This window comes from Podarcis melisellensis (genome assembly GCF_964234715.1).
Source record: "Podarcis melisellensis genome assembly, chromosome: 1".
NCBI classification, from domain to species: domain Eukaryota; kingdom Metazoa; phylum Chordata; class Lepidosauria; order Squamata; family Lacertidae; genus Podarcis; species Podarcis melisellensis.
Window position 1 is genome coordinate 92,356,722 of NC_138528.1, and position 25,691 is coordinate 92,382,412.

Here is a 25,691-nt window from a genome sequence, read left to right on the forward strand (position 1 = left end):
TCTATGTTTGCTTATAGCAAAGAAATACAGGATGGCGTCTGCTATTGTATATTCTCATCTGGGAGAGTTTGCTACGCGCCCTAGCCATAGGTGTGGAAAATTCAAAGAGTCTTAAAAACCCAATCCTGTATACATTTTACTCAGAAGTAAATAAACCAGACTGCTTCCAATGGGATTTAATTCCCACATTATAGTCGTTCATAACGACTACAGTCTTACGGTTCAGATTAATGTGAGAGCGATTTGCCTTTAAGGAACAGCAAAATCGAAACGATGTTGATCGGTGTCTTTTTCCCTGTTAACCACCGAGCGCACCCATCGACGGAGCCCCAGTAATGTTGGAAGGGAACTAAATTCCCGGGGCTCATGACAGAATTCCCCACAGGTGCCCTTTTGTCCTCCACAATCTCCTTTGGTACTCGTATGAGAGGGTAAATGCAACAGGTGCAGCTTTCACAGCATCGTGGAGTTGGAGGGAACCTCGATAGTCTCGATCTTATTGCAGCCCCTTTGTCTGATCTGGTGCAAGAGCACCCACGACAGATGGCTGCCCTGAAGACATAGGATAGTGAGCGAAAGCTTCACCTGTTGAGTAAGATGCACGGGGGGTGTGTGGCAACTGCTAAAGGCGCAGGAGCGCCACCAGCAAAATGGGCCATCTTGCTGTCCGAGAGAGAGTGTAGAAAACGTGAGGCATTTGTCTCCAGTATAAAGCGCAGCATCTTTTTCCTGCGGCCGCCGAGTAAAGAGGAGCGAGCGAGCCAAGCTCAGAGAGTAAAACCTGCGTGGGATTGACAGCTCCTCTTTAGAAATGGTTCCCTCCCAGTCCCTAGATGGAGCCGAAAGGCGCCCATACTTAGAAGGGGAGGAGACTGAAGCCCAACCCTGGGGGCGGCCTTGCTGCGAGGATTTCCTCCAACCCGCAGCTGAAGCTGCAAAGCCCGCCTATAACGGCTGGGAGAGGCACAGCCCCGGGCTGCTGCAGAAAAGAAGAGGCTGGAGTTGTTAAATCGTCCGCGCCAGGTAATGGGCTTTTGAGTTCTCGATGTGAGCAAGTGAAAGTGAGGACACGTGTCAAAGGAAGGCGCAAGGGCCCAAAGGGAACTAAAGGTGTTGGTGGAGGGAGAAGGAGGCGGCGGCGGCGGCGGGTGGGGAGCCTGTGGGGAGATGTTATTGCTTTTACATGTGCTGGTGCTTTTCATATTTAGGCCTCTTTGCACAGACAGCGTTTACTAGAAGTATAGTAAGGGCTTTAATTTATATTCTGGTTTGCCACATGAGCTGCAACCTCAGAAGATAAAAACAAATAAAACAAATACGCCTCTGCAGCATAAACAAACTTGCTCATCGATTCTCAGCTTCTGCCCCAAGAATATTCAAAACCACTTAAACTCTAGCGTGTGCCGGTAAAAGGCAACACTTTGTTATCTGCAGCAGTTTTTTTTTTAGTAACTTGAAACCTTGCATGTGCTTTCACTAGCAGAAATGCCCTTCAGGCCAGGGAATACATATAACCATCAGCTCCTTGTAGTTGGCATGACTGTTACTCTATATAAATATTTGTTTTAGTGTTTTAAAATTGTAAACCACCTTGGCAGAAAGATAGTATATAAAGCCATCCAATAAGAAAACCAGGCAGAACCCATACACTCTACAAAGCCAACCTCCACAAAAAGGCAACCCCGCCCCCAAACAGGCAAAGGCACTTTGCCATCCCCAGAAGCACTCTTCAAAACCCAGACAGGCAAAAGCGACTCATCTGTCCCAAAAATCCACACGCACAAAAGGCAAAGTTACCCAAAAACCCACAGATGACAAGCAAACGCACACATACCCCCCCAAACAGTAAAACAGCCCCCCAAGAAACAGAAAAAAATCCTCCTCAAATGAAAAAACCACTTACCCCAAAACATGGAACATCCCCTATAATAGACAAAGTACAAGCTTCCTTTTGCACAACCCGTGCAGAATCTCAGTCACAGACACACACACACACACACACACACAGCAAGCAGGCACCAACCCAACTGGCAAAAAGATCACTTTCCCCTTTACTGAACAGTAGAATCACCACTGTTTCTAATCACCTGCAACTATTATGCTGCTATTCATATGTGCAATGAGCCCTGTTTTGCTCTTGCTTATGATTTTTTGAAGAATGTGCAGGAGTCTTAAATTGGAAGGTGGGTGCTTTCAGTTTGTTTCTCTGTTGTACTTTGAATGCATCCTTAATAAGTTTGAACTAAAGGGGTTTTTATTCAGTGATAATGTGGACTTCTTTGTGAAGGACCTCCATGTTAAAGGATAATCAACAATCCCTTTGCAGACTTCAGCCATCTGAAATGGAAAACAGAAGGGGAAATAAGAACTTATAATATTGCCACATGTAAAATTTGTCCATATCAAATTTTCCTTCTATGTGTTTCACCATATTTTTCTTCTAAATCTATTTTTTGAGATTACAGAAGAGATTGGAATATTGACCACTAATCAGCTGAAACCAAGGCTCCAAAATAATTTACTATGACAGAGGTATTTGAACTTTAGATAATTGATAACTGTACATATTAAACATATGTGGAATTGGTAAGCAATAATACAGTAACCTTTAGTATATTATGCGTATAATGTATTCTTTAAAATGTTTGAAGTGTTGAGGGAAGAAGCCATTTATCCCCACACAAGACAAGATATTATTTACTCTACTGTCTGTACTCACTTTCTCAGGAGTAAGTCCCACTGAATTCAGTTGGGCTTACTTCTGAGCAGACATGTTTGCACATTGTTCTGCTAGGCTATAGTTTAACTTACATGAAGAAAGTTAGGTGAATCCTATTTACAATTGCAATCCTACTCTTAGTAACTGGGGAGTAAACCCTTTGACTTCAACATGACTACCAAGTGATATTCTGTATTGCTCTAAAACTGGATTCTATGTATGCAAATACTATCTAACTGTTTATTAATTTGTGCCCAGTTTCAGTTTCCTTTTCTTTGTAAAGCAGAAAAATAACTAGATTAAAGCTGTACAAAAGTGTGTATTTTGCAGACAAAGTCTGCATATTTTAAAAAAAATGAAATCCAAAGGAATCTTAAAAGATCATTCTATCAGAATTCTGTTTAAGACTTGGATCTGTTGTTCCTCCACCTAAGCTTCTATGCAGTAGTATGCATCCACGGCTGCAATCCTATATCCACTCTTTGTGGAGTAAGCGCCACTAAGTAGAGTAGATAAACTTAGCATTTTGGTGTCTTTTTAACACATTCCTTTTGTTCGGTTTTCAGAGCTCTCAAAGTTGTAGCTTGCCCACAGAGGCAGCATCAGGTTCTATGATGATACATTCCTGCCCAGAAAGAATGTCTAATGGTAGTCGGAGAATGGATGAGGTAAGAAGTTAGAAAGTTATACTTTCTCAAAGTGTAGAACATTTTGCACTGAATTAATTGGGCTCTTGTAGAATGTCTTAAAATAGATGATGACTGTTGAACATGTGTGAAACAGGGAGCCACTTGAGGGGAATATTTGAGGGTGTGATTTCTCTCTCCCTTTCTCTGTCTTTTCAGTTGCTTGATTTTTCTTTTTTTTTAATTGTGCATATGGAATTATGAATGGGTCAGAGTGGTTGAATATATAAAGAAGGCTCATAACAAGCCTTTAATTGGGATGAACTTTTATGGAAGAGGGGAACCTGGGGAAATTAAGTGGGAATAAAAAACACAATTAACATGAATGTAGTGAAATTAATAAAATATAAGTTCTATACAGTTTACTTTTACCCCATTTTACAGTAAAGCAAGAAGTGTTTTTATGGTATTGCTCAGTGAAGGAATTTGTTATCACAAATTGAGGAGGTGCTCTCACTTATGACCAAATTGGATGCAATTGAAACTCATAAAATGTTGTGATGTGGGGTTCATAGTCTGCCATTGTGGCACATTTGCTGCCTTAGGTATTTTGACAGCGGTGCTTGGAAGTGGCGTTGAGTGAATAATTAGTAGAGAAGCAAATTAGAGAACAAACAAGAAAAAGGTGTATACTCTAGCACGAAGAAACTCACAATATTTTCCATTTTGTCTGACTTTAAGCAGGAGCAAGAAGAATGGGGAAAATTAAACAAGTTATTAAGGCAACATGGCTTAAAACCTGTGTACCTTGATAAACCTGGAACCAGCAGAAACATAGCAGGTAAAACATCTGTTTTAGAAAAGAAACTGTAAATCAGCCTTCAGTTGAATTTTTCACTTTTCTAATTGCTTGAAGATGTGAATTTTCAAGTGTCCACAGTGTCGTTCATATTATATGGCTGCAAGGGAAGTGTGCATGATCAGCTATGTTACTACAGCTATGTTACTTGGTTTAATCTACATACAAAATGTAGAAAATTAGTATGGACCAAGGCAAATGTTAGATGTCATGTATTTATTTATTTATTTGAGGATGCCTCCACCTGGCTCAAGCACTATGAAGTGTCAAAAACAAACACACTGCTTTCTTGTTTAAGCCATCTGGAGATGTTAACCTACACTTACTGTTTTCCTATAGGTACCTCTGCCACAATGTGCCTTCTTCATTCCAGTGGCCTGTTTTGAGACATTTGTTATAAAATGTGGTATTTTTAATGAGCTTTTCAAGCACTGGCTTATTCCATATGAACCTACCCAGACCCTGAGATCATGTTTTGAGGCTGTTCTTTGTGTGCTTCCTCCAGAGGGTGGCAACACATTACGTCTGGAGGGTAGCAACACGAGAACAGGCCTTCTCTGCAGTGGCTCCCCATTTGTGGAACGCTCTCCCCAGGGAGGTTCACCTGGGACCTTCATTATACACTTTAAGGCAGCAGGCAAAAATATTCCTCTGCTGTGTGTGTGTTATTGGATTGTTCTTGTTTTTATTTTGATTATGTATTCTGTGTTTTTATATCGTGATTTTATCCTGTGAACCGCCCTGAGACCTGTGGGTATAGGGTGCTATAAAAATTTAAGAAATAAATTAATAATAATAATAATAGTGACTTTTTAAAATAAAAAAACCTTTGCAGATAGGATTGTTATGGACAGACAGACTTCGCAAGCAATACGATATGCGTTGAGATCATTAATGGAAGAAACAGAGCGTCAACGTAAAATAGTTCGTGGCTTGATAGAAGAAAATCGCCAAATTAGGTAATAATGTTTCTTAGAATTCCTCTGCGGCATCTAACAGGCTCAATGCAGAGAGTTCAGAACCAGCCTAGAGGCTAGAAGGGGACCATCTTCACCTCTGTTCTTTGCTAATCAGAGTTCTTCACTCTTGCCATGTTTTTCTTTACAGTGGTAGAATTGTTGCAGGGGAGACTGGCAGGCTGCTCTTGAAAGCAGAATGTCATACTAGATCAGTCTTCTCCAACATGATGCCCTCCAGAGGCTGCTGTACAACAACTCCCATCATCCCTTACCCTTGGCTGTGCTGGCTGGTGCTCATGGGAGCTGTAATCTTAAGAGATCTGGAGGGCACAAAGTTGGGGGAAACCTGGACTAAATGCCCTGATCCACTATAGCAATTTTTCCTTACTTCTGCTGCATTGACTTGTCAATTTTTCTGCTTCCTGGCTTTCACAAAGTCTTGCTCACAACTGCTCTATTTGACTTGTTTTCTGGCTTAAAAGTTCTGACCTGCCCGTTACGGCATTTTGGAAGCTGCTCCATGCATTCTTCTCATTCCTGCACGGGAATGCCAGCTATTGGGGGTTACATGATAGGTCAGGATTTGTCCCTGTGTCCATTCGCCAATGTGAAGAGGTATGCCTTGTTCTTCAAAGAGCGAGGAAAGAACATGTGGCTTGTTTTTCATCAAGTCCAGTCTCCCAAACTGATGCTTCTCTTTGGCTCATGTACTTACAGCATGTGAAAAGCAACAAGAAAACAGAAAATCCTTCAGGAGAACTTGTTTATATTGTCTTTTAAATGCAGATTCTTTAATTCAGATTAAATACTTTAATCTGGAAAACTTTAATTCAGATTAAATTCACTGTGGTTTAGTGACTTGTAGTTTTCACTGAAGGAATTTCTTTATTTTCTATTTTTTAATTTTTTTTAAAAAAGAGATGAACTACGTTTAGAACGAAGTCGGGCTTCTCGGCAGGAACAACGAGCCAATGAGCTAGACATCATTGTGGAAAACGTCAAACAGAAAATCTGTCAGCTAGAAGATAAGTCTATAGCTCATGCTTGTGAGCAGCAGAACCAAGTCAAGGAGCTTCAGAAAGATCAGCAAGCTTCACAGGTACTTAATTAGTAGAGATGTGGAATTCATAAGTTAATCATGTCAGGAGATAGCTGATCACAGAATCGATACCATTGTACAGTATGTCATGGCAGAGTGTTTTGACCTTATTGGTGATGCACCTTTAAAATGTACTTGCAAGAAAAAGAATAAAACGAGTTACCTCTTTTAAGAAAGTGGGAGACTTCTTTTAGAAAGGACAGAGGAAATGAATGCTGGCCTACCATTTACTTCTCTTAGGACCATTCTGCCTTCTGTGATTCCCTTGTGTTCTGCTTGCAGGCAAAGAATCAGCAACAGATCGACAAGCTCCGAGAGCAAGAAGAAACTATTGCCCGTTTGGAAAAAGAGCTTAAAAAGATGGACATGGAGGAGGAGGAGCGTTTGGCTACACAGAAAAAAATATTCCGGCAGTTTTGCAAACAAGCTCCAAGAACTCACTTGGATCAGCAGTAAGTAATTCTAGATAATTTGTGAGAGTTTTGTGCAAATGTTAACATTTGCAAGTTAAGTATTTCTCACTGTAATCTGAAGCATGAGCTTACTTGGGAGTTGCATAGGATTTCTGGCCATTCTTGGTAAGAACTTGGGTCCAAGTACTTTACCTGTAGTGGTGATGTTGCTGCCACCTCTGTGGATGTTGTGTTGCCTTGGGTGAATAAGGAGAGGCAGTACATCTTGGTGGTGCCATTTAAAATCTTGTGTATTTTTATAGTCTATGAGTAGTATTCAACTAATTTTTACTTAGAGTAAACCCACTGAAATTAATAGACCTAGCTTGGTTACATTCATTGCTTTACCCTGTCTACTCTGCGTAAAAATTGGTTGACTACCACCCTATATATTTAATAAATATTCCCCCAAATTTTAATGTTCAGGCTGCACACGTGCCATACTTTTAAAGAACATAACTTCTCCAAAATCATCCTGGGAGCTTTAGTTTATCTCTCACAGAGCTACAATTCCCAGCACCCTTAACAGATTATAGTTCCCAAGCTTCTTTGAGGGAAGGCATGTGTTTTAAACGTATGGCGTCTATGCAGCCTATTACTCCAAAGAAGGTCCATAGGAAAAAAATTCAGAACTACCACAGGGTGGCAGCAAAAGGAAGAAAATGTCTAATAATCTCTGGCTTTATAACAAAGCTAGTTCCAAGCAGCAATACATTGACTTGTTATGTACTGTTAAGTCTGATTTTTTTACAAAATTAACTCACCTCGTAGATCATTGTATGACAAATACTGTAAAATCCCGAAGAGTACAAAACATTCTGTAAAATCTACAGTGGTGATGCTTTTTTGAGAAAAAAACCCCTCTACTACCCAAACTTGATGGAGATCTGATTTTGTGTTTCTTCCACTTATTTTTAGTAAACAAAACTAACATTACATGTTATGTAAGTATCTGAAAAGCTTTTCTAACTTGTCAGAAATAGTTAGAATTGAAATGTTTTTCTTGCTGGGGCAGGGGAATATTCAACAAAGATATCTTAGTTTAGTTTAAGTGTTTATATTAAAATAGAATCACAAGTACACTGTGATAAATTTCTGAGGAGAGTTGTTGGAAGAGATAGAAAAAGTCTGAGACAATACTATCGCCTGTTTTTTCTGTTCTAAGTGTCTTCTGTTTTTTGCCTACATCCTTTCAGGAAGTGGGGGGGCTGGTAGCCTCCTTCAGGGTCTGGGCCTTCTTCCCCCTCATCCATCTTGCTACTGTTTTGAACTCAGGTCCCAGAGCTTCTAAAAAAGGATTGATTGCTAGGAGGGAAAATGAGTTACATATGCTTGCACTGCATAGGAATAGTTACTTGAAGTCAAAAGTTAATTACAAGTTGATTTTAGATTTTCCCATATTAGATCCATTCTAGTTGCCCAATTGTATTCATTACGGTACTAATTGCTTGTAAGTATTTTATAAAGAGTTGTTCTTCTGAAGAATACATAGTAGTGGAATAGATTTTGGAACATTTTGTATGATATAGCTACATTGTCATCATTATTGCTATAATAATAATATTTTGTTTATATTCTAAAATTTTTGCCACTTATGGTGTGTTTTCCCTTGTTTCTTTCTAGGATTTGTTCTTTAATTGACCATTATGAGTCTCAGATCAAGCAAGTGAGAAAAGAATTAAGGTAAGAAGAGAACTCATGTTAGAAGGAGTTTCATAATACGATAAAAAAGATGAATAGGAAAAGTCGTCAATACAAAGTGAGTGATTCGATGGTGGTGTATCGATGGCTGAATAGATCAGGTATTCAGGTTAGTCTTGCGGAATAGGTCTAACCAATCAAATGATTTCTAGTTTTGTAATTTTAGTATTTTTCACTGTAGTGGAGCACATTTTAACTTGGATTTCCTTCCTAGGAGATATAACAGAGAGCCTGATCATACACAAAGAGAAGGGAAAAATGAGGAAGAATTCTTGAAGGACATAGATGCCACTCCAAATTACAGAGCCCTACTCATGGTAAGGCACAAGCAGGTACCCATGGATATAGAAACTGTCCAACCTCTAGGGAGGAAGTTAAAGGTGTCCACTTCAGGTTTATGCTGAAGACAAGATGCATGAGGGGCAGTCTTCCAATGACCTCCCCTCCCAGTAGCTGTTCCCAGGCTGTTTTCTACCTTGGGACAAATATTTCTTGGATGTCTGTCACTCTCCCCCGGATGACTGCCAGATGGAGCGCTTCTACAATGGGTGCAGCAGGGTTGCACTTGGTGGCTGCATAGTATATAGCAGCCGATCGCTGGGGAATTTTGACAAAGGCTCCTATGCACATAGAGTTCCTCTGTGCAAGGGACAATCCTGCCCCTGCCCCCAATGTGGAGGAGCTGTTGTGTGTAAGCCCCTTCTTGTGCTTACCAAACATGTGTCCAGCAAGGCCACCAGGTTTATTGGTGGGAGGGGAGATAGCCCATGCAGTCTTGTATAAAGGTTCCCATTGTTCTCTTCTAAATCTACCCCATGCCCCCAAAAACCTGCCAAAGTTAATCCCTGGTTTGATTTAAAACAAAACTCAGCAGTTTGCATCGTCCCTTCTGTTTGATTCTCAGCATATTGTGTGGAGATGGGCACCCTTCAGTCATCTGGTTGCTGTTTGCACAGCATTGAACAGCCTCCAACCCAATGACTGACTGGCTGTTTAATTTTAAATATCATATGTAATATTTGGCTTTTATCACCTGGTTTTATAACTTGAGATAAAGTGAAAATGGTCATATACTTAAATTTGAATAGATGGAATTTTAAACTTAAGAGTTTCTGATTCAAACCACAGTTCATCTGTAAGCTCCCTGGCTGACTATTTGAGGAAGTCAGTATTTCTCAACATTTTGTTGGTAAAGCCCCTTAGTATATAGCAATAGTACAGTATATTAGTGACTTATTTAGCCCACTTGTTGTGAAGACAATTGTGATAGGTTAGTGATATTATGAATGCTTATATGACAACATATTCATTATAAAAGTCTTTGAAGTCTTTCCAGACTCAGATAATCGAAACAAAAGCCAGAAATGAACAGCTGTTACGTGAAAATACAAATCTCAGGAAAGAGATGGAAATCAGGTAAATAGTGTGAATGTTTTATAGGCTGTTAGGAAAGCATAGCTGCTTCACAATGTACCGTATTTTTCGCCCTATAGGACACACCGTCCCATAAGGCGCACCTAGTTTTTTTGGGGGGAAATAAAGGGGAAAAAATTATTTCCCCCCCCCCCAGGCGCGGGGCTGGGGCGGGGGAGGCCCGAGCTTCCCCCGACCCCAGCCCCCAAACAGGCAGCTCTCTGCAAGCCGTGGGAGCCCAGCCCTGGCTCCCGCTGCTTGCTGAGAGGTCCGCGAAGCCTGGACGCGCTGAGCTCAGCGCGCGCAGGCTTCGGCATGCAGGCAACTCTCCGCAAGCAGCGAGAGCGCTCCTGCTGCTTGCGGAAAGGTCCGCGAAGCCTGGAGAGTGAGAGGGGTCGGTGCGCACCGACCCCTCTCGCTCTCCAGGCTTCAGCGAAAGCCTGCATTCGCCCCATAGGACGCAGACACATTCCCCCTTCATTTTTGGGCGTAAAATACGGTAATTATTTCTTTAATAGTAAAAGTGATCTATAGCCTTCTATTCAGAATAAATATTTCTGATGCAGCTTCAAATTAACTAATTAACCAACAAAACATTGAAGCCACAATAACCACCATATGAAAAGTAATTGGGATTCTTCCCAGTAGGTGGTTGCTGGCAGATGGCCCTGTGGGAGGTGAGAGAAATCTAGCTAGAGCTGGCTTTGAAGTTGTCTTTACCTGCCTGCCTCTCTCTGCTGGATTCCTTCCCACTGGGCAGCTGTTGCCCTATGAGGGAGGTGAAAATCCATCTGAAGCAGCAAGCAATCTTCCACAAATCTGGAAAAATCCAAAATATGCAACTGTCTCCATAGATACTACTTAGTGGTTGATGAGGGAGGGTAGCATGCTCCTCTGCTCACTTTAAAAATTATGATTCTCTAGAAATGCACTGGATTTTTTTTTCTTTCTAGACCAACTGTGCAAGAGTTAAAATTTTACAAACACCAAGTGAAGAAGCTGGAGAAAGCGCTGAAGAATATCAAGTAACTAATTTCCATTAAGCATTAACAATAGACCTCTGTTTTGAAGATGGAGAAAGCAGGGGCCTTTTAGAAATAACCTTCTTCTGAAGACAGGCAGACTTAAAAGAAAGCCAAAGAACAGAGGCACACAAGCTTTCACTGTAGTTCTAAAGATGGGCTGGTGGAAAGCAAAAGAATGTTGTGAAGAATAAGAGCAAAAGCATGTCTCAGTACTATCCCTGGAGATTGTGGATGTGCTTGTAGAGTCAATCACATATGTGAAGTGATGGGAAAAGAATCTGAAGTTGGTGAGAACTGCAGGTTTCCCCAACAACCACTTCTGCCAGTCTTCTACAGTCAAACCTCGGCTCCCAAATGCCTCCGTTTTGGAACATTTCGGCTCCCAAAGACCAAAAACCTGGAAGTAAATGCTCCAGTTTTCTAACGTTTTTCGGAAGCTGAACATCCAATGTGGCTTCCGCTGAAGTGCAGGAGGCTCTTGCAGCCAATCGGAAGCAGCGCTTGGTTTTCGAACATTTCAGAAGTGTTCTGCTTCTACACTTTTTGTGGTTGGGACAATAATTTGTATGAAGCATTAAAACTGGGTTGAATTGTACATTTCAAACAAATTTAAATACATCTATTTCATTTTGTGTGCTGAATATATAAGCAAGAAAGGTTATAGAAGCATTTTTTGAAATATTTCCCCCCTTCTTGCTATAGTTCCTGTTTTCTTTTTTACCTGCAATATAGATCCCATGAGATTGATGAAGAAGAAAGCATGAAAGAAAACAGAGAATGTAAAAGTACTACAGGAGGGGTACTTCAGGAAACCTGCAGGAAATACTTGCAGGTAGGTGGGCTGCCGTTGCAAGAGCTATTAAAAATGCACTCATTTCCAAAATAAGGGTGTTTTCCCACCCTTATTACATGAATGAGTTGTGGAGTGCCTCAAGCTCACATTCATACCACCTCTCCCCTTTCATGTCTCTGAGAAGATTTGAAGCTTTTGCTTCCAATTTTGAACCAGCTGCAGTTTTCCTTGACATTTGAACTTTGGAAACTTCAGTTCAGTGGCGTAGCGTGGGTTGTCAGCACCCGGGGCAAGGCAAGTAATTTGCACCCCCTAACCCGTGGATTTGCGCCCCCTAACCCATGGGTTTGCGCCCCCTAACCCATGGGTTTGCGCCCCCTAACCCTAACCCCCAGATGTTGCGCCTGGTGCGGCCGGCCCCCCCCGCACCCCCCACGCTACGCCACTGCTTCAGTTTCATTTAACTGTAGCTAGAACAAACTAGGGTCAGACTTTGATTTCAGTTCTTGGTTTGTCTGCTCACTGGATATTTTAAAATACCCCCAGTCTCCTGTGAAAGCCAAGTCTTCTATTGTATTTTTAATATTAATTAGAGTGTGTATTTAGCACTGCAATAGTATCTGTCATAATTTCTGCTGTGTGTTTTTTCTGACAAATATTTAACATTTAAGGTGTTGTCCAGCATTGACGCTATTATGAGAAGCCCAAGAAGAGCTCCGTTGGTCACGCATTTGCAACGGAAAGGGTTGCCGCAAAGCTGCCCTAAAGGGGATGAGCAGGAATGTGGATTTGAGCACCTTCCTCTTACAGTTGAGATGTGGGCTGACCAGCTAATGGCCCTAAAGGTACGGATGGTCTTTGATTTCAATCTTTCTTTCTCTAGCTAGCTAGTTCTTCAGATGTGTGCCTTGTGCGTTTTCCAGAGATAATAGTCTTCAACTTATTTCAAACTAATTATCCTGATAAGCTGCCGCCTTCTTCTGAGAGGAGCAAAAGAGAGGAATGTCATCCTTTTCATTTTTAACAAAATGTCATTGAAGATTTGTGTGTTGTTTAATATATTATTTGCTCCTTTTAAAATTCACAGTACAAACACAATGAGCTCTGACCATTAAATAGAAATTGCACATGCTCATATTCTGGCCATTCGAGTTACTCCTGATAGTTTTGCTGATAGTTAAAATCCTTCTAGCTGCCATTTCTCCTTTAGGAAGAACATACTAACAGCTCTCTGTTTTCAACTACAGGATAAATGGCTTTGGAGGAAATTTTAATTAGAAAAATGGTGCTTTGGGGAGGTCAGATATCTCCCTGTACTCCCCCAGCCCTGTGGTCCTAATCTGATCTCCATCTGCTCAAGCAGCTGTTTTTTTTACTTTTAGAACAAAAAAAATGTGATTCTGATTTGGATGTCTCACACAAAACACAAGGATCACTTTCAGACAGGCAGAGCAATCCAAACCTCCCTTATGCTGGACTGGGTGGAGACTGTATTAAGTAGAGGGGTTGCTCTACCCAGCTGCCCTGGCAAATATCACCAGTGCCGACTTCCGCTTGCTGGTGGGTTCCCTGCTGGCATGATCCAGCAAAAAGCCCCAAAACACACTGCTCTGGTAGTGGGGCTATGCCAGCCCTGAATCGGCTGGATCCCAGGCAGTTCACCCAATGGCATCAGGTCTGGTCATCTTGTCCCCCACCTTCTGAACTGCACAAAGCCTCACAAGCGAGAGAGGGGTGTGTGGATTGTGCACAAAAATATGTTAAGTAAAGCAGGCACTGTGGTGGCTTCTAATAATATTTTTCTTGCTCTTTCAAGACTTTGCATAGGTCCCTGAAAAAATTGTTTCTGCAACTAGTGCCTTGGTGTATGGTCACGGTGCAGGATAACAGTGAATATATTAGAGTTGAAGACCTTCAGCTCATGGTAGATGAAATCTTCGAAGAAGTAGTAAATAAAGAAAAGGTAATTTTGTTCCAGAGCTATGTCTTTTCAAAGTTCTAGTATGAAATTTGCATGTGCTAGTATCAAGCCCTGTATTTATTTTATTTTACAATTATTAATATGCCGCCTTTTGTTGTGAAAGATAGCAAGGCATTTTCAGAAGAAAACCAAGAAAATATAAACCACAACTTCCAGAGTTCAGGAAAGATGGTACTATTAAAAAAAAATCTGGTACAAATATTCAGATAAGATACAGGACACACTTCCATTAATGCAGTAGAAAATTTGGGTCCTCATTGAATTTTGCTTCAAAGAATCACTTTGGCTGTGTTAGGTTTTTTTAATTACCTCAGTCCTGATTCTGCTTATACTTATAAAAACCAACCAATTAATTCCTTTAAAGTCTTATAAATCTCCTTGCACTAGTGTAACTGTTTAGTTAGATAAGGCTTCTATGTTTTGAGGAAGACATCTTCTATGTTTCTGTATGCCTCCTCAGCCAAGATTTAAAACTACTTCATCCTCTGCCCCCTTTTTTGTCTTGCATCCTACAGAGAAGTTGTGTGCCTTCACAAGAAGCTTTGTATGCAATGGTGTCTCACTTTCAAAAGCTCTTTGATGTGAAATCTATTAATGGAATTTATCCTCGCATGAATGAAGTTTATACAAAACTTGGCGAAATGATCAATGCTATGAGAAACCTCTGTGATCTTTTAGAACTAGGTATGGATAATCTTTCCCTTCCTCCGATGTGCATCCCTCAGCTTGGGATGCAATAATAAAAAATAAAAAATGCAGGGTGTCATAATAATTGCTAAAACATAATTTCAAATAAATACGATTTAGAATCCCAGATTTTCTGGTTTTTGTTGTTTTTGTTTTGGGTAGTGGTGGGAAATGATTTTCATGATTTGGGTAGTGGTGGGAAATGATTTTCATTTGCAAAAGACCATTGAAAGTCAGCCTCATACTTATTAGACCTGCTTTAGATTGATTTTTTAAAAAACTCCCTAACTTAACATATTTCTCATAATGTAGTTATAATGATTATGTAAAAATATTGCTTCCACCCTCCCAGTTACAAGGTATTCCATGCTGTTTTGCAAAGTAGAAGGACCATAGGTTATACTTGATATGTTATATTTTAATTTATGGTTTTCTCTTTTTAAAAAGTGCATTTGTGATTAGAACTGATGCACTAGGTGCCTTGGTGATTGCCAAATAGAACACACTTCATTTTGCTTACTTCAAAAAATCCTTAAATACCACTATAATTATAATCAACTTTTTTGTTATAATGTATTCTCTTAATTTCACTGTGTCTCTAGCTCTTAAACAATGTGTCCTTTTATCTTAAAGACAATTTGCTCTTGTTTGCTTGGGACATCTACCTTGATATGTATCATTGATCGTCAGGATCAAGAAGAGTATTGTCTGGCTTCTGTGTGGGTGTCTGTTGTACTTTCCCAGATCTGCTCTTTGTGTTCAGTATCTCCCAAAGCTTGGCCCTGTCCCCCAGTATCCTTATCGTAATTGCTTTTTAAAACAATCTGTATCCGGAATGGAACCTTGAGGATCATTCCACATTTAGTGTGGGTGTTTGTGTTGGCAGTCACTTCCAGTGAGATTGCTCCTTGATTTGTGTGTCTTGAAATGGATGTTTTCTTCCTAGATACTTCTGCCCCACCCAGTGTCCTGGTCAACAGGGTTGGAAAGCTATGCAGCCTGCTTAATGAGAATGTGTCCCAGCAGGTAGAGCAGTTGCTGGGCACTCCTGACATCCAAAGGTATGCAAGCCCTTGATAAATCATTGTAGTAATTCTTGAATGATACATTTAGATCCATATTGCTGTGGTCATTCTCAGTACTCCATTCAATAGATCAGCCCTCAAAACCCATAACTTCCTTTTGAACCCTCTGGAATAACCCCTCAGGCTTAGTGGTTTGGAAGACTATGTGCAAGTAACTAAAAGGACACTTCTTTATTCTGTTTGCTTCTACCTCTGCTTTCCTTGTGTCAGTTTCTGGATTGTGAGCCCAGCAGGGCAAAACCTTGTCCTGGTAAGGCACCATTTATCTGGATGGTGGTACCAAATAGTTGGCTATCCTAAGAAAGTATTTTATTGGTCATCTCCATGCAGCTATGGTGCAACCCATTCTGTGTGGAATCAGGCTATGGCAAGTCTTCCGCTGCTGTGTCAAGTGACCTTTGTCGATCTGGTGCTCCATGTTGGATGGGGCTGATGGGCGTTTTAGTCTACTGTACCATGCTGGCAAAGGCTGCTGTAGAAGACCCTTACAGCCTTTTTACACAAGCCCTGCTTTTGCAGTTAAATAGCCAGTGGCAATTGAAGTACATATATATTGACATCATAGAAGTAGTTATGGAACATTCCATAATGGGACCTCATGTTAATCTAATCCTAGGACTAAGAATCAAGTTTCTTTGGGGGGGGCACTGTGACCCTCTCAATAGAATAGCTGCAATGATAAATGATCTCATACTCCATTGATGAGTGATATTATTTCTGCTACCTTTTGATTTGTAATCTGAAGTTAATACTGCTTCCCCAGCCCATTGTGACTTGGCTTCTGCATGAGATCAGACTTAAGTTTTAATAAACTATGGACTGCACAACTTTGTTGGTCACTTGGAGTATACGTGACACACTTCTTTTGTGGAAATTCCTTAAACTATAGCCTTTGCCTGCTGTTGTGGCAAAGCAGGGGTGAGGAAACTTTAGGGGAGAAGCTACATCATGCCAGTTGAAAGCTGTTGGAGTGTAGTGCCATAATTGGTGAGGCCAGACAGAGGGCCCCTGCCCCATGGAAACAGACATCCTATTATTGCTGACTACCCTATTTAAAAAGGAGAGAGAAGCAGTGCACAGCTTTGGTATTGTTTGTTTTCTTAGAGGCTAGATAAGTGTTCTCATGTTTCAGCAGTACTGCAAGGCAGCAGTTAAGCACCTACACTCCTAGCTGCTAAAGATGCAAGTAGCATAGCTCTGCTAATTTACACTATTCAAATTGCTGGCTACATGTAGCCATATACCCCATAGAGTAATTGCAAGGGAAGAGAATCATATTTGGCCCCAGTTTCAAGGTAAAACACATCCATAAGCAGAGATGTAGCCTGAAGTAATAGTGTGAGTATGGTGTTAGAAACAGGTGACCCTAGATGTATCTTACCAAGGAGAATTCTTATAAGGAGAATTTTGAAACTTGGAATATGAAGAGCTGGGAGGAAGGAAGCACAGATTTCAATGGGTTAGTTTCTGAAATGAAAACTGCAGGGAAATGAATGTGGCACGATTTTTTTTTCAGCATTGTCGACGAGTTAAAAGAACATGATAACTTTTTCCAAGCATTTAAAGGTCTTATTGAAGACTTGCTTCATATTCTAGGTAAGTGATTTCTGCAACTTGCATCTTCCTGGTTCCCCAGAATCAGAACAGACGTAGGCAGGCATTCTGTTATTTATTATCTATACTAATAGGAAGTGCTTGATGGAATGTTTCTCAGTTGTGTTTTCTGGTTCCTCAATCGCTACTGTCCCCTAACTTTTCTAGTTTTAGGCATGTGTACAGGTATTCCCATAGCTGCAAATGTACATTTCACTCCACCCCACCCCCCACACCTAAAGCATACAACAGCATGCTTACTAGCTCCTTAGTTGTCATGTTTCCCAGTATGCAAAATTTTGGACTTTGCCTTTTGAGAGGGAGCCAAAATCATTTCCCATTTGGGTTTTCCCATTTTTAATCCTAAAGTCTTACACAAGACCTCAGTATTTATTTTTTTAAAAACACCCAAGCCCCATTTATGTAGTGCTATTATAGTCTATTGTATCCCCCCCCCCTTTATTTTTACTAGAATGGAGATCTCCACATCCTCTTTTGAAATAGATAGGAAACGTTTGAGTGGCTGAAAACAAAATGGCTAGGTAGTACTTATTTGGCTGAGGTGCGAACAGAAGTAGGGGCAAGGCGATAATAGATCACTCACCAAAACACAAGAAGTGACAAACCACCCACTGAAAAAATGCTGTAAGGAACATCCATGTCATCAGTAGCTGGGTATATACAACAATTTTATACTTAAATTTTATATTAGGTGGGCTGGGGAAGCAGGCTGGCATTTTGATGCTACAGTAAGCTCCTGTACAGCCTGCCCTTTCTGAGGAGACACAACCAGAGTTTATTACTTTGCACAAAGTTATTGTCATCTAGATTTGCACTGTAATAAGTACTGCATATAACAATCACTTTTCTCATTTCAGAGGTCAGAAATCTGACAGATATAGTACCTGCTGTGCAGAAGCTGAAATGGAAAGCCTGATGATTATGTAAGCCATGTCTCAACTTAATACTTACCTACCTCTGTGTGTGTGTGTATAGCTGTTGAATAAAAGGTTTTAACTATTGAAATTCACACATTATAGTCCAAGGGAATTTTTTTCTCTCCAAAAAGCCACAATACCACAGTGTTTAAGTTTCTTTATTAAAATCAGTTTTGTACTCAGTTTAATTTCAGAAAACACATGCATCTTTGGCATAATAAATATAGTTTAAGATTGTAGGGGTTCAGAATGCACTTTGGTTGTGAACCAGAAGACTGTAGCTGCAAAACAGTTTTCCAGTCATCCTTGCACTGGCTAAAAAAAAAAAAGCTGGCACTGAAGTAACAGTCATCACACGCATACCCCCTGCTGCCCCCATCTCAGGAAGAGGGTGCAGAGCAAATAGTGACATATTCTTATCAAAACAGTATAATCAGTGTGAAAGTTTTATATAGCCCTCTGTTATTACGGAAGGTTCCTGAGGTCTCTGCTTCTCAATCAAATATACTCAGAGGTGGTGGTCTTTAAGTACCACCTGTTTCATTCAGCAGTTGCCTCTCTGCTAGAGCTTCCAGGTGAGGTGTGCTAGCACTGTACTGCAGTACAACCTGGAAGCATTTCCTAGACTGAAGACCCAATGCATGCCACAGGCGTGCATAGGAATGTTCATTTTAATTGTGTATTATTGCCAGCAGTACTGCCATCACAAGTGACTGCAGAACTATTGCCAAAACAGTGCATCTTGAATAAATATTTTATAGAAGTGTATTAAACAATGTGATGAATATAAATAAAAATTACAAAGCTATTTTGTAATTAAAAAGTTCAAAATATACATATGTACACTTGCTTCAGCTGTTCATCAGGCAACAGGTATCAACTTTGGGGCTGTCCAGGCTGTCCATTTCTTGTCAGCTGATACCTACAGAAGAAAGAACAGAATTGCATTACACAAATTGCTGGACAGACACTCCCCCCCCCCGCCACTTTTTAAAGCTGGTTTTTCTAGTAAGGTTAGACTAGAGGTGATCCCTTTTAGGAAAAAGTTTTGTTCTAAAAACAACAGCAACCCATAACAATTGTAGGAACTGTGCAGGCATTGAAACTACCACATATATAGGTTTTAGTTACAACCTTTTGATGCCCTACTATAACTTTTTTTTTTGTTATGTTCTTATAACCTGTAAATATAAACATACCATTGAGAGAAGCCCCTGACTAAGTCTTCCTTTGACAAGTCAATCAGCACCTTCAAAACAAACAAACAAATCAAAAGTTAAAAGATATTTCAAATAACTTGTTTGTGTATTTTCATTAACTGTCTGAATTACAGATAAATGGTTCAAAAATAAGTAGAGATGATTACCAGGCATAGAACCTGCAAGCAAGTTTTTATTGAGTTATAACCATCCTTGGAATGCAGGTGTGCTCTTTAATGCAGAGAGGATGTTGTGACAGCACCAGAATTTTGAATATAGCAGCAAATGCTTGATTAGTTGGGTTCAGGAGATTTCTCTCTTAAGAACGCAATAGAAGTTGTGAGAAAGGGGGCACAACTGGAAGTATATTTAATTTTTTTTTTTTAATATAATTTTTATTGAATTTTCAAATTTTAATACAGAGCAAAAAAAGAACGAAGAAAAGAAAAAGTAGAAAGATAAGGAGAAAAAAGAAAAAGAAAAAAAGAGAGAAATAAACACAAATAGATTCTTTCATAACCCTCTTTCATTGACTTCCCCCCACCCCCACCCATGCATCCCAAATTTCAAACTTAATTCAGCAAGTTCTTGTTTCATTCCTTAAACCTCTTCTTATTATATTTAAACTTAATTCCCTTTATTAGGCCCAACTTATTTATCCCATTTTCTTATATACCTTAAATTCTTTTTCTAAGATCGATCGAGGTTCTTATACCATGGATTTCCCCATTTTCATATTAAAATATAAGTCAAAATTATAAAACCCAAAAGTCATAAACTAGTTTTAAAACTTTCTATTTTCCCCCTCCCTCCTTGTCCGGATATCTGTCCCTTCCTAGATATCTGCCCTCTTATAAAACTCCTAGCCCGGATTCCTCACATCTGAGGCCTCTAACACCATTTGAGTCTCTCTCTGCCTGTTTTGTTGATAGTCCTTCTTATTGGTCTTCAGGTCTCGAGGGATATCTAATGCGGTCTCTTCACCTTCTCTCCGGTCAATCCTAGTTGAAAAGACTTGCTGCAGGGGTTCTGCCAGATGTTCCCTTAAATCACGTTCACCAATGCCAGAAAAGAGGAGGAAGTCCCAGTTGTATTTCTTCATTATTTCAGCTTCCCATCTATAGTGTCCAAAAACTTCCTCCTTTACTTTTCTCTTTTCAAAATCCATAATCCAATAAACTTCTCTGTCCCCTTGCTGCATGAAGTCCTGTTCCTGTACTTTTTGCCCTCCAGACTCCTTGTCCTCCAACTTCAAAGAAACTTTTTCCAGTTCAGCTGCAGAATCTTTCAAGGTCAAATCCTCAGTTTCATCAATAGAGTTGCTTGTTTTTGAAATCAAAGCCGCGAGCTGTTTGTCCATAGCTATCTCTTGCTCCTGTAGAATTCCCACAAAACAAAGGGCTCTCTCTATTTCTCTTTGTAATTTTCCTTCTGCAGCCATTGTAATGTCTCTGGTTTCCCCTAAGGGGATTACCATTTTTTTTTCCCTTTACCAACAGTCTATTACTTTGTTATTACTTGTTGTTACTTAATTTCCAGCCACTTCTGGTTAAATGTAACACCTTTGGATCAGAGAGATATAAAGATACAGTTCTTATCTTGATTCCGCTGTTTGACAGCTCAGATGACAGCTGTCAAACTCCCTTTCTTTCAGGCTAGGCTAATGCGGGACACTCCCGGATCCCGGGTGGGGGTTCCCAAAAATTTTCCCAAATACACCTCTTCCTCCAGCACAACTTGAAAAGACAGAAAAAAGCTTATTTTCACAAATCGATGGAATCTTTTATCAGTCCCAAAAGACAAAAAAAAGATCTTTTTAATCCGATCTTAGGCTTTCGCTCCTTGCTTCAGATCGTGCATGCAGGGGGGGGGGGTGCGGACTTCCTTTTGACACAGCCCCTCCGTTCGCCAAATTAAAGGAGTTAATTTCTTTTAAAATCCAAATTTCGTTTTACTCACGAGGGTGTTTGTTTCAGTCCAAATGTCAGGAAGAAAGTTGATGCTCTCCGGCAATGGCTTGCGGCTTCGCTCCACCGAGGCAGCGGTCTACTCTCAGCACCACGCCGCTCCTCAGACCTTCTCCGCAGCCTTTAAAAAGGCTCTTCGACTGTCAAGGAGGGCGCTTAAGGTGCCCACCGAGTCACCAGGTCCACAGGTATCAGCACCTGTGGTTTCTAAGGGCCCCCGCGTCGCCGGCGCGGCAAGACCCGTCCTCGATGGAGCCGATTCCCTCCGGAGCTCGGAGGGAATCCGCCATTAAACCGATCGCGTCAACCCGGAAGTCAACTGGAAGTATATTTAATCTTTCTGCCATGCAATCAATTTCACCAGCTTACTTGCCCTCATGGTCTTAACTTTTGAAAGCAGTGCCATACCTTTCCAAGCTCCTTCCTTTCATGTGAAATAAATCGCCGTCTGTTTTTCACTGCAATGTCTAAGGCTCGTTTCTTGATGTCTTCCAGAGTGTCAAAAAATTCAAACCTAGAAGTAGAGACAGGAAATGCGTAAATGCTGAATAGGCACTGGACACAATACGACAAAGAGGTTAAAACTTTGTAAATTAATTGAAAACATTGCTTCTGATAAGCAAGACATTCTTAGCCTCCAAATGTTTGCATCATTGAGATTAGATGAATGGATGAGACAGTTTGACCACACAATCAAGTGGTATATAAATTTTACGAAAAACTAAATAACTACTTCCCTCACTGGTCTTTGCACAGTGGGAAGCATGATTTTTAAAAAATGTTTTAATGATTTTTAAAAATAGATAACAATTACAAAAGCATTATGTTTTCTGAAGCCCGGGTTGATCTGAAACCACCTTCATCCCCTATTTCAGAGACCACAATTAGGGGGTGTGGTACTAGAATATCAGATTTTCACTTTTTACCCACAAACTGAAACATTAAGATTGTGTGTGTGTGTGTACACACTGCAGGCCAGTGCTACTTTTGACCCTTCTGGGCACTTCATGCAAAACAAAGATCACTCCATTTCAGAGGCACTCAGTGATCTGATGGAAGTGGACCATCTCCTTGTTACCTCTAAACCAGGTGTGCAGAACCTATGGCTTGTCACTTGCTGGACTCCCAAGGCCCGTTAATCCCAGGCAGCATGGTCAGGGGTGATGGGAAATGTAGTTCAGCAACAGCTGGAGGGCTAAAGGTTCCCCATCCCAACTCTAGACAGATAACCTTTTCCTGCTGTGTGTGCTGTAATCTCATGCTCAGAGCTGAAGATACCCAGCTGCTCAGGGGCCATGGACATAGCTCAGTCTGCCCAGTGGCAGGCTTCTGACAAAAGCCTAAGGCAGATCAATTTATCCTCTGCTTTCAGCACACGTTGCTTACCCATTAAGCATTCAGGATCATGAAAGCAAGTCTTTCTCAGAAGAGGGAAGCTGATATACAGAGGAGGGTTCATATTTTCTCTGTTTGAGCTGAGCAGACTTGCTTTAATATTAGATGACGGGGGTCATTTGGTTTGGATCCTAATGAGGTTTCCACTTGTAGGAATGTTTTTAAATGATACAGTTTTAATTATGTGAAGGCTAGAAATACATTTTTCAGATTCTTTGTGCTCCCTCGCAGATCTGCTCTGGAGGGTTAAAGGGGATCCCTCTAGAGCAGGAGAGGGAGCTGGGAGAAATAAAATTTGCCTTATTCCTGAAATAATCCTCTGCTGAATCCCAGTCCTGCCCATGAATGAACGTAGCCCTTCTGTTCACAGATGGCTAGCTGGGATCCAAGCCAGGGTCAGATTATTGTTCACTTAAAAATTGTGATGTGCAGGATTTTGGAGGCATGCTACTCCTCTTCGCACGTAAACAAAATAACAAAATTCTGGTTATTTCAGATACTGTATACACAGGTTCTATGTACCACACCAGAAGATCTAGAAATCAGGTAATTTTTTAAAAGCACCTTCCTACAGCAGATGTAAAAAAGCTTCAAAAAAGTGAGCAAAACCAAAGAGGGAAAGAAGATACCGGTAATAATAATAATAATAATAATTTTTATTTCTACCCTGCCCTCCCCAGCCAAGGCCGGGCTCAGAGCTGCTTACAAGCAATAATAAAAACAAGTTGAATGATTACAACTTAAAAACAAAATTAAAATACAACATTAAAATATTAAAAGAAACTGCTCTTCTCTTACAACATTTTCACCCAAACAATGACAGACTGCCACATCCAGTTCTCCCAGTAAAGGCATAGCTTTAGCCAATGACATATTTAAAGGTTTCAGTGCAACTGCACATTTCTGGCAAATAAACAGCAGGTAAAACACACAGGGTCTTGACAAGAAAATTCCTTCCAGGTTTTACTTACTTTTCATCATAGTGAGTGTCAGGGTTTCTGGGAGAGAGGAGGAGATGACAGAGGAGACGGAGAGCGAGTGGGAGGAGGGGCAGAAGGATGAGGAAGAAGATGATGGAATTCTGAGGGAATCCACGAGTCTGAGCAGCGAGTCAGAGGATTCTCAAAAGGGGGTTACCTTAATCAAGCAAAGGGGAGGAGAAGGGAGAAGCGGAGAGGAGCCCAGTGGAAGACAGAGGAAGCAAGAGACGTCTCAGCCGGAACGGAGTAAAGGGGGTGGAGTTGTCAGTCTCTCGGAGGGAGCAGGATTAGGAGAGAACAGAGAGAGGGGGTTGGAGCAGGGTGTTCAGCCGGAAAGGGTGGAGAGCAGAGCAGGGGGTGGTGTAGCGGTCGAAAGAAAGGTCAGCAGCAACGTACGCGCGCCAAGTTCAAACGTAGAGGCGCGCGGAAGTGGAGAGAGCTCAGGGGAGGAGCCCGGCCCTAAAGCCAGAAAGAGGGGGGAAGAGGCGGCAGAGGATTCAGCCTCAGGCGAGTCACGGAGAGAGGGAACCCAGGGGGGCAGGAAGACCCTGCGGAAAAGAAAGGAGAGGAAGAGGTGGTCTAGAGCCAGGCTATTAAGTTGGTGCGGAAGAGGGGAGGAGTCAGAGGGGACTTCAGCGGTCTAACGTGGCAGACGTACGGCCACAATGCTGAACTGTATGAGAAGCAGAAATCTTCAATAAACTTTTCCTGTAAATAAGCTGCAACGGAGTGAGGTCTCTTGTGAGCTGGGACCAGTCCTGGGTGGCCGTGACAGTGAGGATTCAGAGTTCTTTTCTTGACAGTAGTTCTTCTTCGCATTACCCATCTTTTGTCCGGGAGTAAGTAGATGCGGACATAGGGATGTGCTCCTTGCTGAGAGCAGGGCGTTAAATTCCTTTTGGGAAATGAGATACCATCCTTAGGATTAACAGGTGGAAAAAATGCTTATCTATGGTGTGTTAGGATTGTGTGTATGGGTGTGCCCACACTTGTTTTTCCTGCATCTGAAGAAGTTGTGAGAAAAGCAGATTAAGAAGTAAGAGGAATCTGTGCCTCCCAAGCTTTTCTGTAGATAGGGCTGCTGCTAATACAGTGCTTGAAGCCAGGCAGTGATTGGGCACAGCCAGGCTTGTCACTTCAGTACAAAGCATGCGGTCTACAATAAAGACCCATTACCAAATGAAGTGGCTGGACCTGGGCGGGAGGGACGGGGTCAATGGGTGGCAGACTGGTAAGACAGCCAGCAAGACCATGTTCGTAGCTGCATGTGATCCACTCCATATTAGAAGGATGTAACAGGATGTTTGAAAATGTGAGCACACCTATGTAGCACATCCTGGTTGTGTCTACAGCAGAAAATTGTGCATACCAAAAATCAAGCCCTAAACAATATCAATCACAGAAGACAAAGAGAAACAGCTCTCTCAGGGGTTACCTGCATGCATTGACCAGCACGATAAGAGACTGCCGTAGGGATGCATAACGCACAGTGAGATGAATCTCTCCCAGGGGCATTCCATCATAAAGTGTCCCACTGCAAGATAATGAATTACATTTAAACAAACAAACAAAACCTCCTCCAGAAGCTGAACACATGCTGCGTAACTAAGATCCCTACTAACTCACACTAGTATATCTCATCCCCATAAGCTAAACCAACTATAAGCCATTCCCAAGAGAAGGAATTCTCTGTGCCAAGGAAGATGTATTTGATTCCAGCATCTCTTGGCCCTCTCGGGGGTCCCTTTCACCTTGAGGTGTGTTCTGAAAACTATTCAAATCAGAAAAAACTGTCACAGTAGTATAGATGCTAAACATGAAGTACAAAGAGCCTTCCATCAAAGAGACCTGGAATCCCAGCAGAAAGTAGAAGGTAGGTCAGCTTCCCAGGAGCAGCTACAGGCATCTAACCTGAGGGCTGTGACTTTATTTCTATGGGGTCTGTGTGCTGACTGCTAGCCTTTCCAAGCCCTTGCACACACTTTTGCTTGCCCTGTGCCTAGAAAGCATGGTCTGAGAGGTTTTCCATTTGTTCTGCCACTTTCCCCAGGAAAACCCACTCTTTACTGTGGAATCAGAGCAAATGTCGATTTGCGAAAAACCCAAGGAAAGAGTTGGTTTCTCCCAGGGAAAGTGGTGAGACAAGTGGAAGTGCATCCCTTCCTTTCCTGCTGCACTTCACTGAACTTATAACACATGTTGTGTTGCTCTGATCTAAAT

The 25,691-nt window shown here is 41.2% G+C and overlaps 2 protein-coding genes across 5 annotated transcripts in view; one reads left to right on the forward strand and one right to left on the reverse strand.

The window, feature by feature from the left end:
- The first annotated feature begins 329 nt into the window (after positions 1-329).
- On the forward strand, positions 330-18,018 carry CEP70 (centrosomal protein 70). 4 transcript variants are annotated; one of them, XM_081921065.1, is made up of 19 exons: positions 330-1,023; positions 2,459-2,532; positions 3,286-3,387; positions 4,087-4,186; positions 5,040-5,163; positions 6,082-6,262; positions 6,545-6,714; positions 8,338-8,397; positions 8,630-8,732; positions 9,743-9,831; positions 10,782-10,853; positions 11,586-11,685; positions 12,318-12,491; positions 13,463-13,609; positions 14,143-14,311; positions 15,261-15,375; positions 16,916-16,995; positions 17,465-17,497; positions 17,868-18,018. In XM_081921065.1, the coding sequence occupies exons 2-18, from the start codon at positions 2,524-2,526 to the stop codon at positions 17,494-17,496; spliced, it is 1,827 nt and encodes a 608-aa protein (XP_081777191.1). In that variant the 5' UTR covers positions 330-1,023; positions 2,459-2,523; the 3' UTR covers position 17,497; positions 17,868-18,018. The 4 variants fall into 4 exon arrangements, with proteins under 4 accessions (XP_081777191.1, XP_081777188.1, XP_081777190.1 ...); XM_081921062.1 differs by lacking the exon at positions 17,465-17,497 and having other exon boundaries at positions 17,871-18,018; XM_081921064.1 differs by lacking the exon at positions 17,465-17,497 and having other exon boundaries at positions 4,090-4,186; positions 17,871-18,018.
- A 54-nt stretch (positions 18,019-18,072) lies between these two features.
- ESYT3 (extended synaptotagmin 3) overlaps positions 18,073-25,691 on the reverse strand; it is a 45,754-nt gene continuing 38,135 nt past the window's right edge. The window contains exons 19-24 of the mRNA XM_081927858.1: positions 24,907-25,005; positions 24,250-24,366; positions 23,463-23,489; positions 21,505-21,610; positions 19,130-19,179; positions 18,073-18,852 (exon numbers count right to left, since the gene is read on the reverse strand). Of these exons, the coding sequence (XP_081783984.1) occupies positions 18,807-18,852; positions 19,130-19,179; positions 21,505-21,610; positions 23,463-23,489; positions 24,250-24,366; positions 24,907-25,005 (445 nt within the window). The 3' untranslated portion in view covers positions 18,073-18,806. The remainder of the gene's footprint in view (positions 18,853-19,129; positions 19,180-21,504; positions 21,611-23,462; positions 23,490-24,249; positions 24,367-24,906; positions 25,006-25,691) is intronic.

Bases quoted from the DNA above. Each gene is read 5' to 3' on its own strand.
- CEP70 (XM_081921062.1), top strand. The intron at 9,832-10,781 runs GTAAATAGTGTG...TTTTCTTTCTAG, and splicing joins AGGAAAGAGATGGAAATCAG to ACCAACTGTGCAAGAGTTAA. The intron at 10,854-11,585 runs GTAACTAATTTC...CCTGCAATATAG, and splicing joins AAAGCGCTGAAGAATATCAA to ATCCCATGAGATTGATGAAG.